The sequence below is a fragment of the Bacillus rossius genome, chromosome 1 (assembly GCF_032445375.1).
Source record: "Bacillus rossius redtenbacheri isolate Brsri chromosome 1, Brsri_v3, whole genome shotgun sequence".
Taxonomy (NCBI): domain Eukaryota; kingdom Metazoa; phylum Arthropoda; class Insecta; order Phasmatodea; family Bacillidae; genus Bacillus; species Bacillus rossius.
In genome coordinates, this window is record NC_086330.1 from 336,494,576 (window position 1) to 336,509,869 (window position 15,294).

Here is a 15,294-nt window from a genome sequence, read left to right on the forward strand (position 1 = left end):
ATATTTACTTCTACATTTTAAGTTTATCACAAAAACAATGGGGTATAAAGTAGAACAAGGGACCTTTTAAGTTATTTTTGACATATAGATTAATGATCAGCTTTTAAAAATAACATTAATCTTCTGCGTCACTAATATTTATGCGAAATAAGGGTGTTACCCTTAGGATAACAAGGTAAGCAAAATAAGGGTTTCTCCAATAAATAACTTTCACTTCAGTGACAAGATTTGGTGTTTGTAGAATTTTGTTCAATTAGACATTACACAGATGCTTGGTGTATCATCATAGTTTTTTTTTCTATAAACTACTGGCTCAGCTGCAGCTTCTAACCATATACCAGTTATGGGAAGCACTTTACACCATATGCCATATGTATGTTTTCACGTTTTTACGTGATGAATCTGTAGCTGAAATTTGTCAATGTAAATTCATAGTTTCTTTAATGTCATGTCACTGAGATGTATTTGATGCTAGTTACTCAATCTCATGTTTGTCTGATCTTTAAAACTGTTTACTGCTTTGTGATTCATGTACAGACATCAGTTACTTTCCTATAGGAATAAATTCATGATTGATACTGATATATATTGCACTACATAACTGAACACACAAAAAGGCTTTGTTATTAAAAAATACAATGGGTACAACATCTATAAAATTATGAAAACACTAGTTTCAGTTTGAATGTGTTTTATTACACATAGCAAACCCTGGTCATACAAAATGTCCCACCTAGGAAACATTAAATAATTTGAGTGTTACATGTGATACCTTAAAACAATGTAGTTTTAAATACTTCTATGCATAACATATAACAATATATAAATATGATTTTATATACAAAAACTTACTTGTCCTTGAACATTCCTTTCCTTCTTGACACAGCACAAACACTAAATTACGAAGTTACCTATTGAGTTTGATTGACGATTTGTGCAAGATCTTGCGAACACACCACAGAACATAAATGTGAACAGCGGCATAGCAAAAATAGTTTTTTTTAGAGGCTTAGGTCGATCCTCAAAAACAAACTTCTTTCTTGCTGATTTAACATATTCCGTAAAAAAAAAAATAAGTATACAGGTGATGTGTTTCAAACAGGAGCAGGTAAAGACATAAAGTCAGTCACAAATTGATATGATTTATCTTAAAAGTAGTATCAAGTACTTATCAAGTATATTAATAGCAGCATCACCCAACTTTACAATATTCATTTCATACTAAGTAGCATTCGAAAAGATGCGTCATTCAGTTTCAACATGGTAATGGTGCTCCATGACTATGATAGAATAGCAGTATGTCGTTATATGGCTGAGACAGCACCCCAAATACTTTCATGCAGCTGGTATTGGTGCAGCGATGAAACGAAGGGTTGTGTCCATAAATACTGGTAATTATAATGTTGAGAAATAAATATCACCGTAACATATTTCTTAGCTATCTTTTGTGGCTTACTTAATGACTTTCCCTCATGTATGTACAACTTGTTCAGTACAAAATGAGCAGCGGATGGTTACACTAAAGAAGGAAACAGTTCCACAAAGCTCTCGCTCCAGAAATCCAGCATCTCCTCACTGTCCCTGTGCGGAGAGTCCAAGGATTCGTACCCGCTGTCCAACTCGCTCTTCTTCCCGCAGGTCGACGGGGAATACAGGAGCGGCGAGGAGGGCTGTGACAGCAACATCTCGCTCGCACCGTCGCAAGTCTGCCTGCACGGCGTGACCGTGATGTGGGGTACGCTGTGACTGCACTCCTCTCCCAGCACCACGTCTTCCATGGCGACACTCTCATCTTCAACTTCCACGGTGTGGGACACCTCCGGGACCAGGGCCTCCTCGATCATTTCTACGCCATCGCCATCCCGACAGGGTTCCAGCACTTCTGGTGTCGGCCCCACCACCGGCTGCGAAACTGCTGCTTCGCTGCTGGCATCCATCTGGTAGGAAAAACATTATTATTAGTATACCATTAATAATTGGTTACATCTTACACGAGAGAGATCATGCAAGAAAGAGATATTGTGCATGTGAGAGAGAGAAAGAGTAAGAGAGATAGCGATAGTGAGTGAGAGTTAGTGAAAGAGTGAGATAATGCTAAAGTTAAAGTGTGTGTGAGAGAGAGACAGAGCACAAGAGTGAGAAAGAGAAGTGAAAGCTAAAGAGAAAGAGTGCAATAGTGAGAAAGAAAGAGTGTGATAGTACTTAAGAAATAGATAATCTGATAGTGTATGTAAGTGTGAACATGTGAATGTGAGCACATGAGTGAGCTCGTGAGAGAGTGCATGAGAGCGTGTGGAGAGAGTGCATGAGAGCGTGTGAAGAGAGTGCATTAGAGCGTGTGAAGAGAGAGCATGAGAGCACGTGAGTGAGCGAGAGAGCATGCACGAGTGCGTGTGTGCACACACGCATGTGTGAGAAAAAGTTAAAGACAGAGTACAAGAGAGAGAGAAATTAATTGTGTGTGTGATTGAGATAATGGGATTAGTGAGGTAAAATTTTTGGTGGTTGGCAATATCATTTGTTTATAGCTGAGAACTTAATTCCTGCAATAACTTGTTTTTTGTCAGTAATGACTGTTTATATTAATCTAAAATGAGAACAAAACCCTTTTTTACACTTCACGTTATATATTGCTATGGTTGCCAAACTTGAAGTGACAAAAATATTTTAAGTTTGATTTAGTAAAGCTGTAAATATATTTAACTGTTGCTGATCTGAGTTAAATGACATCTCTGTGACAGATACACCAATTAGTGATGCTGTTCCTTTCACTACACATGTAATACCTATCATTAGCGACCCCAAAAATGGTAAATAAAACTGAAAAAAATTGGTGAAAAAAATCTGTACTAAAACATAAAAGCAGTGCAGAAATCAGTGTAAAGATTGTTATGTACATACTTCTAATCTTTGGCATAAAATGTTCATTTTTGTCTTGATTTCCCTCTAGAATTTTTATTCCATATGATAAAAAAAGAAAATTAAGAATTTTTGGTAGTTCTGAGAAAAAACTTCTTTACCAGAATAAAACCTAAAGTTCTAAAATAATTTTTTTCCCTGGAATTTTTTCAATCATTCTCCAAGTGGGTGATTTAATACATAAAGTAGTTTACCATTTAAAGTGAGTTTTTAGGTTAGGTATATTGAAAGCAATATAAAATAGTAAGGATGGTTGGTTAAGTTGTTACCTAGGTAAAATTTTTGAATTAATATTTCAGTACGATTTAACATTATTTTTAATCTATATACAACAAATATCAAATTTATTTACTATTTTTAAGTATTTTAAATTAACTAACCTAACGAAACATCCACACTATTTTTTAATATTCTGAATAAAATTAACCAAACCTAACCAAACATTTTCATGATATAACTGTTTTTTCAACATCCTAACCACTTATTAAAATGGTTATTTATTTTAAGTATCACAACACTTTTCGAGAATGTTTAAAAAACAAGTCAGGAAAGGATATTCTTCAGAAAAAATAAACATGATCTATATAAATTTCATAAAATTCAACCAAAATTCTAAAATAACTTACTGTTAGATCATTAAAACACATGATAGGTACTAAATAAAGCAGAACACCAAATCCCTTCATTTGGCAGAACCTACATAATGTGTACTTGTCTAGATGATTAACTAAGTAAATTTAACCAAACGGATGGGGCTAAACGTACGTAAAACACGATGTAATGTTTTCTTGTATCATAAACAATTCTTGGCCTAAACTATTAAATTACAAAAATGTAAAATGTAAAGAAACTAGAGGATTTAATATTTCCGTGTAAATTTTCACGTTTGTTCCGAATTTTTCCGGAAAACAAAGTTTATCTCAGGTTGAAAAAAAAAAACATTTTTTTTTTCCTCATGTAACTAAAGAAAAGTTGCACGGCTTAGATTATAAACACTTACAGCACTTAGTTCTCAAGTTGTAAAGAAAAAAATATCACTTTTTACAAATAGTAGCTTTAAGATTCATATTTATGTTCAAACTTAAAAATAGAGTGGTTTTTTTTGGATGCCAAACACAGAAACATGCACTAATTAATATTTAACCCAGTTTTATTGACTATTTTTGCATGTGCCCAAGACTAATACTGCATCTCACTAGCACCATTTTCCATGGTGTATTAAGGCATGCACACCCCAATTTTTTAACGCTAAAGTCAGGCCAAAAAAAAATTTTTACACACAAAATCTAAATATTTAACATAGATTTCAGAATACACATTTCTACTGAAAGCCGGCATAGCCGAATATTTTTTTTCTTTCATTTACACTTAGCCGGAAAATATGCAATTGTGGCAAAAGTCAATTTATGTGAAACTATTTTACATCCAAATTATCAACAGTTCTTACAACCTATCATTTCAAATATGATATGATCCCTTATATGTAGAGTCCCGATTATATGGTGAATCGCGATAAAACAAAATAACATCGAAAAACACATTAATGTGCGACAAAACACCGAAAAACACGACAAAACACGAACATAGGCAACATTCAGTAGCTATTATTATTTATTTAACATAAACTTCTGGTTTCCGTAGCATCATTATGGCTGGAATCAACTCGGCATGTTTTGAATTCCATTCTAGACCACTAGAAAATGAAATACAGGTTATATGTACAATGTCCGTGCTTTGTTTTGATTCTTCACTTCATAGAGTCCATAGATACATACAATGCAAAGACGTGAAACCTAGATTAGGTAGACAAAATCTTGGAGCATGTTCCAATAAGAATGGTATACTAGTACTTTGGGACACTGAAACAGTAGTCTAGCCATAGAGTTTTCACACATTATGCAAACATGTTAATCTATGAAAAGGAAAAAAAAAATGTTATGTTATTTTAAATACAACAAAGGCAGTTTCGTGAAATAACTAAAGAATTCAGGGTATGTGCGATGCCGAAGCAGAAAGTATCACCTAGTGACAGAGCAGTAGAATTTAAAAGTGACGGGTTTTATTTGTGTGACGGTAATTTAATGTGTAGGTACTGTAACTGTAGACTAGAACATGAGCGCCGTGATACTCTTGTAAAACACGTGGCAAGCGAGAAACACAAGAAGGCAAAAGTGAGTCTGAATTCTAGTTCGAAACGACAGATATCAATAGCAGAATCAGTGGAGATTGGGAAGAAATTTAAGAATGAAAAAAAAGAGTTTGTAGCAAAAACTACATATGCATTTCTTTCAGCAAACATTCCAGTTGAGAAGCTGGACCATCCCAAACTTCGTGAATGGTTTGGTGAATATGTCAAAGGTGGTGGTGACTTACCTACAGCCGACTGGCTGCGCAAAAAGTATATACCGTATTTACTCGTGTATAGCGCGCCCTCGTGTATAGCGCGCACCACAATTTTGGAACAAATTCCAAAGAAAAAATTTTTTTTTCCCCCATAAATAAATTTTAATAAAATTTTGTGGTACCTGTTAAGCAATTACTTATGAAACTATGATTATTTACATTGATGTGTGGTGATGTGTCAGGAAAATACTTAAATTAAATACTCTTCCACCTGAAAAAGCGAAACTTTTGTGGCATACTGTACCATCTGAAACGACAAGGGCAAGCTAACTCTGCTGTGTAGACGAAAGATAATGAAGCGCTGTATCGTCACAACTGGTACGATGTCGGGGGAAGGGAGGGAGGCAGGCAGGAACAGGACTATAACCATCAAGTAACTTGACAGTTGACAGGACTAAACACCACCTCTCCCGTCACGATTTTTTTCCTTTACTTGAGGGAAAAAAGGGCGCGCTATACACGAGTATATACGGTACCCACAATTGCAGAACAGAAACGTCAAGATATTAAGGCAGCAATCATCAACAAACCAGTTGCAGTTTTAAGTGACGAAACTACTGACAGGGATGGTCGCTGTGTTTTCAACGTTGTCTTCAAAACACTAGAACCATCCACAACACAGGCTGTTTTCCTTGCTGCATCTGTTGTATTAGACTGTGCTGATTCCTCTTCATGCTATTGTTGACACACTTCAAATGTATGAGTGGATTACGCTCTTGTATCAGCATTTGTAACTGACTCTGCCAGGTACATGACCAAATGTGCCAAGACTCTTGAAGGATTGTTTGGTGACAATTTCAAACATGTGCAGTGCTGGGCTCACAAGATTCATTTGGTAGGGGTTATGTGGCAAACACATCTTGAAGAGCTCAACACGACTGTAGTAAAGGTGAAAAATGCTTTCTTAAATACCAGAAAGCGAAAGCATCAATATCTAGAATTTCTCAAAACAAAATACCCTGCTGATCCTACAAAACAAAAGTTGTTTCCACAAACTGTTGTAACCAGGTGGAATACATGGTTTGAAGCAGCTGTGTATTTGAATGCACATTTCAAAGACATTGTCGAATTCTTTGAAAAGTTCAGTGAGCACAACAGTGGAATAAAATTTCGAAATAAAATGTCTGCAGAAGATTTAGCTAGGTATCGTTCAAGTTCAGGCAATGTTTGTGGCAGACAACTGTGCATATCTGACTGAACTGATTGTCTTAGAGCTGTAGCGAACCGTATGTATTCGTTACTGAGTAACGGGTGCGCCGTCTATATACGAGTAACGAAACGTTACACACAGCTGCATTTCGTTACTCGCATGTTTCATATGTTTCACGCATGCGCGCGCATATTCGATGAATTTACGTTATAAAGAAAGTAAAGTATAATTTGGAAATTCGTCGTCCAAGTTTTTTTACTGTTTATTAAAGGTATTGTGTGTGTAGGCAAAGTTTGAGATTGGAACAGAAACAACGTAAGAAAGTATTTTTTACAAATTAGAAATACAGTATGTATGTTTTTTTTTTTATTATTATCGCGAATTTTCACGTTTTTTTTTATTATCTTAAAAGAGATAATATAATAAGGCCGCTCTAATGAGATTTAATTGTTTTTTGGTTAACAAAAACGGTTAATTATCAAATATTGTTAATTGTATATATTCTAATTATTATTATTATTTACGCGACGTCATACTGTACGCGTACACAATACGACTCGATTCGTTGCATGTTATGCGGTATCAGAAGTAACGAGTAACGATACGATAGTAACGAGTACCGATTGTTATAGTAACGAATACATACGGGTACGCTTTTTTTCGTTACTTTTACACCTCTAGATTGTCTACCTTGAAGGCTCATCCTACCCTACAGCTCATATGCTAGCTTCCAAAATTAAGAACCTTCAAAATAAGTTTTATCTCCTGAGCAAGGGTATTTTCTTATCTTCTGTAAATGAAAGGATAAGTCATTTATCCACTGTTGAGCAAGCAAAGCTGACACTGCATCTAAAGCTGACAGCCCAGAAATGTGAAAATAAACTGTCTGAACTTGTTCTAAATGACCCCTCAAGGAAAACATTTGAAGCAATTGATGGACTCTTCAATCCACAAAACGTAAGCAGGATGAATATACACACTTCAGACTTTAGTCAGCACATCCAAAACTTGCCTAAGATGTCTCAACTTCCCACTGATGTGTTTATGGAAGGGTATCAAGTGTTCAAGAAAATAATTGACGAGGAGCTTTCAAACCCAGAAAACAAATGTGTTGATATTACCAAAATTTTGTGTGCCTTAAAAGGTGACTATAGTGACTTTTCCCATGCAGGACTGAAGGCAATTTGGTTCCCTACATCTAATGTTGATTGCGAACGTTCATTTTCAAAGTATTCATTAGTTGTTAGTGATCGTAGGCAGCATCTTAAACCAGAAAATGCTGAAAGTCTGACAATGCTTACATTTCAGTAAATGTAAATGGATAGTGATAAGCACAGAAAAAATACATCTTTTTGAGTTGCTATTTTTGTATTGAGTATTGTTGTATATTGCTGTTTCTTGTAAGTTATAAAATGATGGTTTTATTTAGTTTTGTTAATAAACTATGGTTTTTAACTTTTACTAAAAATAAAACCGATAACACCGAAATCTCATATTTTTAAAACGAAATTGATCAAAAAATAACACCATAAAATCGGGACTCTACTTATATGGTACAAGTTCCCCTTACAGCTTGAGAAATACGGTTCCGATTCTAGGTAGAATCCGTGGAATCGAAGCACCCAAGAATTCACATGCCCATCCCTGATTTACACACTTGGCGAGTTGTTCTAATCCTTGATATTTTGCACCTTTGGCCAGGAAACAACAAAAAAAAATTAGGTTTTCTTCCATTTATCTTGTACAAACGATTAAGGCAAATCAAAGTAAACCCACAGCCAGATTACCCACTTCTTTCACCAGACTAATAATAATTTCGGTTTTCCTTCAACTGAAAACTAACGAAAAATACGTACTGACTAGATAAAATAAAAATGATTGTTTAACTAAACAAAATGTTTAACTAAGGACAGATACAAATGATAAAATAAAAAGTTGTGCTAAACAAATGAATTAGCAGCTCTCTACTTGAACCGCAATAGCTTCAATAACACAGTTAGATAGTGCAAAGAGGGTTGAGATTGCTTGTGTACGTACAAGCAAAAGTGATGCATGTCACTTATTTTTCACGTACAACTTGTTGGCAATTTTGGCCGATAGTTTAAGGGGATAAAATGTGAGTGTGTGTTGCCCGACTAAACAGTAACACGGACCGTGACGTCTGCGTCGCGGAGCAGGCTCCGGGCCAGCTGGTCGAGGTAGTCATCGTCCAAGTCCGCGAGCAGGTCCGGGAAGCCAGCCAGCAGGTCAGCAGGAGCGCCACCGCCCTCGGGCCCGCTGCCGGCTGCGGCCCCTGGCCCCTCGGCAGGGGGTCAGCAGGGGACGCTGCAGGTCCGCTCGAGGGACCGCAGCCGACATCTCGGGTCCGCGGGCGGGGCCTCGCCCCCTCCTGCAGCCGCCTGTTCTGCGCTTCCAGCTCCTCGTTCCTCGCCAGGAGCTCCTCGTACTGGAACCCAGCGACACCTTCGTTCAGTCAAATCTTTGAATATATACACTGTATAGAAGTCGCAAGTGGATAGGATTTACTTTACGTTTTTCAGGAGCGTATGATGAGCAGCTTGGGAACTTCACCGCTGCAGGGCGCTGCCGTAACGCCCTGTATCGTCTTAGGTTGTTATTTACACGTTAGAGCGCAGCACTGTCGCCCGCTGTCATTCCCCGCACCCCCCCAACAATCATTCACTGCAGCTCAAGGTCGTTCAACGGGAGGGGGAAGGGGTGTTTGAAGAGTTCGACACTTGTCCGCTAGGGACCACCACAAGTCGATGCCCTAGAGATGGTGGCGATTGCGGCGGTGAATTAACCAACTACCTCAAACCGTATTAGAAATTTTAACCTGGGCTGGCGACTTCTATACAGTATATATATTCAAAGGTCAAATACACCTACTTCACTTATGTCATTATTACTGTTTAACAGATTTAAAATTCTCACTTTTTAATTAATTTCTTCGTCATTTTGGTTTGTACATTTCACCTCTACAGCAGAAGCAACTACAATGTGAAGGTACGTCATTTGTGAAGTAGTTCACATCAAATCTTATAAGGCGCGTTTACCCTAAACCCCTTTTTTTTTGCAGTTAGGTCTTTAGTCCATCCAGGTCCTGAATTATGTATTCCTGCTAATCTGAACAATTTGTAATCCATTTCTGTTCAGACATTCTACTCTTTCATTGGTATGTTACATTCTAAAAGCTATACACAAGTGTAAGGAGACTATTTCTAAAAATTTTTTAACAAAATTATTAAGATTCCAAAAAGATGCTTCACCCATAAATTTGATAATAGTTAAAAATATTAATTTACACCAAATCTTCCACTCAAAACATTTAATTTTTGGACTGGCTTTTTGAAAGACAGAATCACTAAATCAGCAAATGTGCATCACGAAAAACTAATGTTACTAAACAGAAGTATACCTTTTGATTCAGTTCTTTGACTTCAATTTCAAGCTCATCCATTCTTGCCTTTTTGCGATCACGAGAGCTCTGAGCAGCAACTCTATTTTTCAACTTTCTGAAATTAAAAAAAAAATCATTACCTTGGTCCTTATAACTATAGTAAAGTGATTAGGTACACCAGTTAAAAAAACACTAAATATAACATGTACATAACTTGTACAAAATGCCCCACACCAGCCTCATGATTTGCCAGACATATTAGTTTAGAGCTCAACGATGAGTGAGTGAGTGAGTGAGGGAAGAAAAGAGGGGGGAGGGGGGGGGGAGGGAGGGAATGAATGGTTTAAACTTGCATCTAAAAAAAAAATCATTTTAGACAATGAGATGAACTGACAAAACCTTAAACAGAATGCATGATATTTGGTGAAAATTTGTTCAAAATGTAAGCTGATTTTTTTATGAAGACATTAGCAATGTAATGGATGAAAGGATTCTGATGTGTAAATGACAGATAATAGTTATAGTGACAATGAAAGTATTTATAGTTATAGAAAATCTGTCAAAATCTGGCATATCTGCACCCATCAGTTGCCGAGAAAGGTCTGATGAAAAGGTAACAAAATTATAACTAAAATCCCATTTAGTAGTAATGTTGGTGTAAATCCAGTATCTTTGCTCACCCAAAATTTTCCACCAAACCCTACGAAATTAGACTGTTTTCGGTTAGTGTCTGATTAAGATATGTGGCAGTCAATCTACAATAAAACAAATGACCGTGCTACAAAGTGCATTGCAGCAAAACAAAATTCTAATTGGTCCACTACAACTTGTGACGAAATACAAGCCTATTGCACTTTGTGTGTCATGATGGCACAAGCAAGGAAACAAAATTCATATTGGAGTGGCAAAGGTATGACTTGTACACCAGGAATTCACAAAGTATGTAATGCCTTTGAAGAGGTTTCCGGACATCTCCAGATATCTTCACTTAAAAAACAACAATTCCCAGAACAAACATGATCGCTTGTGTAAAATAGCACCAGTGGGTAAATATGTACCTAGTTGAGCAGTATTTGAGAAAAAAATGTTAAAAATACGAAAATACCTTTATTATATGCTCTTCAACTTCCCCTTTTCATTAAAAGCAACGGAGGTAAGAAATTCCAAATACTTTAGGAGATATTGAATTTTTAAATTTCATCGTATGTAGTTCAGCGGTATTTGCAAAAAAAAAATGTTAAAAATCCAAAAATACCTTTATTATATGCTCTTCAACTTCCTCTTTTCATTAAACGCGGCGGAGATAAGAAATACCGCCCAACTACATATTTACCGCACCAGTGCTAGAGTATATCAGGAAAACAATTTCCTGAGCTGAGTTGTCCAGGGGAAAACCTTTCATTGGATGAGTCTCCAATGAAGTTTTGGGGCCGCTTGTGTTTTTTACAATATAACCCTTCGAAACAAGCCAGGTTTGAAATAAAAATATAAAAACTTGTGACTCAAAACCTGTGTACTGTTTTTCCTTTTCTATTTACACAGGGAAAACAGAAGTTACACTGGCTAGTGAAGCTACTGTTATGAAGCCAATGGAACCGTATCAAGGGGTCACACACTGTTTGTGGATAACTAGTACAGTTCGCCAAAATGTTTTGAAGAGTTGCATAATTATAGAACTAATGATGTTGGCACTATTAGGCATTACAGGAAAAAGATGCTGAATTCAAACAGAAGTTGTGCAGAGGGAAAAGTATGATCAGGTATAGTGAAAATATGAGTGGGTAAAGTGGATGGACAAAAAATTAGAATTAGCGTTGTCTGCGGTAAATATGTAGTTGGGCGGTATTTGCGAAAAAAAAATCTTAAAAATCCGAAAATACTTTTATTCTATGCTCTTTAACTTCCTCTTTTCATTAAAAATGGCGGAGGTAAGAAATTCCAAATACTTTAGGAGATATCGAATTTTTAAATTTCATCATATGTAGTTGAGCGGTATTTGCGAAAAAAAATGTTAAAAATCCGAAAATACCTTTAGTAGATGCTCTTCAACTTCCTCTTTTCATTAAAAGCGGCGGAGATAAGAAATTCCAAATATGTACTCTAGAAGATATCAAATTTTTAAATTTCATCACAATTATACCAGTGCTTTCATGTGGCATTCCACATTGTTTCTTGTTTACGAGTATCTATTTTTTTATTGGATAATGATGTCACGTGATTGATCGTGATAGGCCAGAATTCAAATGAACCAATACGTGATTATTTAGTACATTTATTGTTTTAAAACAGTGTTTAATTTCCGCCTCCAACTTAGGCGAGTTTTTAACGTTTCTAATTTTAAAGTCTTATTTTTTTTTGTTGTGCAAGTAATAAGTAACAAAAAAATTTTACGTGAGTTGTTACTGTTCATCCTTTGTCCCGGTTTGTTAGGTCAGGTCAGTTACATTATAAATAATAAAGAACTATTGAAATAATTTCATATTATTTTTAATGTACGCTTAGTTTCAAAGTAGTATTTATAATGTAACTGACCTGACCTAATCGACCATTTTCATTAATTAGGCATTCACAAACACACAGCAAAATAAAAAAAATGGCAACGGTCGAATGATAAACACAGGTCTTATATGCAAAATAAGAACGGCGATATCTCCTAAAGTATTTGGAATTTCTTATCTCCGCCGCTTAAATGAAAAGAGGAAGTTGAAGAGCATCTATTAAAGGTATTTTCGGATTTTTAACATTTTTTTTTCGCAAATACCGCTCAACTACATATGATGAAATTTAAAAATTCGATATCTCCTAAAGTATTTGGAATTTCTTACCTCCGCCATTTTTAATGAAAAGAGGAAGTTAAAGAGCATAGAATAAAAGTACTTCTCTTTACCATAATGATGAACGATATAGGAGAGAAGATACAAGGGCATATTAGGCTTTTTGCAGACGACTGCGTGGTTTACATGGATGCGGAGAGAAATGGGTTACAGGAGGATCTGGAAAGGCTGGAAGAATGGGTGGAAAATAATGGTATGAAAATAAATGTGGGAAAGACGAAAGTGGTCAGGTTTACCAGGAAGAGGAAGATTGTCAGGAGGGAATATCGCTGGAGGGGAGACGTGATAAGTGAGGCCGACAGCTATAAATATCTAGGGGTGGTGCTGCAGGGTAACCTGGGGTGGGGGGAGCATGTAGACAAAGTAGTGAAGAAGAGCAGACAGGCCCTGGGCATGCTGGGACGAGTGCTCAGGGGGGGAAGCAGCAGCATACGTGACAAGGCCTATAAAACTATGGTCCGTCCCATGCTGGAGTATGCCGCAGCAGTGTGGGGCCCATACACGGCAGTTCTTGAGAGGGAGCTGGAGGGGGTGCAGAGGAGAGCAGCTAGATGGGTGAAGGGCAAGTGGAGGAGAACGGACAGAGAAGGGAAGGGGGAGTGCAGTACCACAGAGATGATGAAAGGAATGAGATGGGAGAGCTTAAAGGATAGAAGACAGAAGGAGAGATTGGTCAAGATGTACCAGGTGCTGAGTGGAGTGGGAGGATGGGGAGAGCTGGGGGGAAAAGTCAAAATGGGAATGCCTAGAAGTAGGAAGGAAAATACTAGGAAGGTTTTCAAAGAGAGAAGGAGAACAGAAAGGGGAAAAAATGTGATGGTCGTGAGGACAGTAGGGGAATGGAATAGGCTGGAGGAGGAGTGTGTGGCGGCTGGGAGTGTGGACCAGTTCAGAAGGAGAGTGAGGGGGAAGTAGGGAGAATGCTTGCCACCGGGCACTTAGTACCCAATTGCAGCTAATTAAATTAAATCAAATTCTAGAATGACGTCAATGACGCCATGTTGGTGGTCATTAATATTGTGGTATCGAGATCTAGAACACTCCCCAATTATGTCACTTCCCCACCATTTTTTTATTATAATTATTATTTACAAATTACAACTTATTTAAGCTACCACCCAGGGGCACAACAACAGGGGGGGCAAGGGTATTTTGCCCCCCCCCCCTTTTGAAACCTTGAAGTGGGGGCAAATGGGGGCAAAGAAAGTGCTGTGTAATAAATTTTTAGATAGTAAAACTGCTTAAATAGCACCATTTTCCACCTTGAAATACAAATTTTCCCCGGGGGAGGACCCCCGGCCCCCCGCTTCAATAGAGGGGATCCATGATTCTTTATAAAAAGGTATATTGCCCCCCCCTTTGGAAATTTAGTTGTTGCGCCCCTGCTACCACCCATACCATTTTTCCATAAATGAAGAGCTATAGTACTTACTTTCGCTGCAACTTTTCTTCGTACGTCAAATGATCCAACCTTCTTTTCCTACCCTGTGAAGTTTTAACGCTTTCCTGATATGAAGAATCTGCGGAATTTTCGTCACTGTCCTCCCATTTTGATATGCAGGAAACTTTTGATTCCATTACCATACTTGCGTTTGTTGTAATCCTGGAACATTCTGTTCCCGACGGGATACCAAGAGCTTGCAGCCTTGGGTATCTCGGAACAGAAATAATGATAGTCTTTGATGCTGCCATCGTCGGAGATTTAAATAGCGTCAATATAAAAATAAATATAACACAGACACAACTCTTGTTGACTGTTCCTGAATAATTACCATTTAACTACGCTTCACAAAAATTCTTCAAGCTACATCAATACAATCATACGAAATTATTAATCACAGAGCAAAGTGCGCATGTAAAGTGCATGACGTATTCTACTTGTGGCTTCCACTCATTGGTGTATCGCTTCGGGCGAGCTGACGCAATCGCAATAGTCAGCTACTCAACTGAGGACAGATGATAACAAAATGGTTATCTTTGCATCATCTTATATGTCTTAGCTTTTACTTACATTCGTTGAATCCCGGGGTAGGTATTTAAAATAAACAAGCACATGGTGAAGAAATCGTGCAAAATATACCTGAAAGAAAAATATATGCATATAAATAGATTATTATTTATGATTAGTTTTTATCTTATAGACCGGTTTCCTTTTACTCCGGTAAATACTGAGAGTAAAGAAAGCAGTTATAAATAAAAGAAAATTATCAATAACACTCATGAAATTAGGTAGAATATATTGAATTTATTTGAACATATTCGTACAACGATTTTTGCGACTACATAAGAGGTTTGTTTGACTCGAGGTCTCTTTTTGACCTGTCAACTCTCGGGGTGCCCTTTTCCGGAAGCAGTTTGGCGGATGGTCGTTTTACTCGCGGGGGCAAGTTGCTCTCAGGTCACTCAGGTCATGCTCTCGATGCTCCTCCTCTCGAGGAAGAGTTGCGAGGGCAAGTCGTCTGCTGGTTGTTTTGGCGCGACTTTGACGATGGAGTCAATATGTTATCAAGCTACATTTGGTGATGACGGTAATATTTTAATTAGATGACGACATTGAAGCGGAAAAACATTTCAATATAACTTATTTG

At 37.2% G+C, this 15,294-nt stretch overlaps 1 protein-coding gene across 1 annotated transcript; it reads right to left on the reverse strand.

Moving 5' to 3' along the window:
• Window positions 1-674: 674 nt before the first annotated feature.
• On the reverse strand, window positions 675-14,834 carry LOC134528090 (X-box-binding protein 1). The gene is made up of 4 exons (XM_063361344.1): window positions 14,718-14,834; window positions 9,891-9,987; window positions 8,626-8,918; window positions 675-1,937 (listed from the first exon to the last, which is right to left on the reverse strand). Exons 1-4 carry the CDS (start codon window positions 14,759-14,761, stop codon window positions 1,847-1,849), a joined length of 525 nt encoding a protein of 174 aa, XP_063217414.1. The 5' UTR covers window positions 14,762-14,834; the 3' UTR covers window positions 675-1,846.
• Window positions 14,835-15,294: the final 460 nt, after the last annotated feature.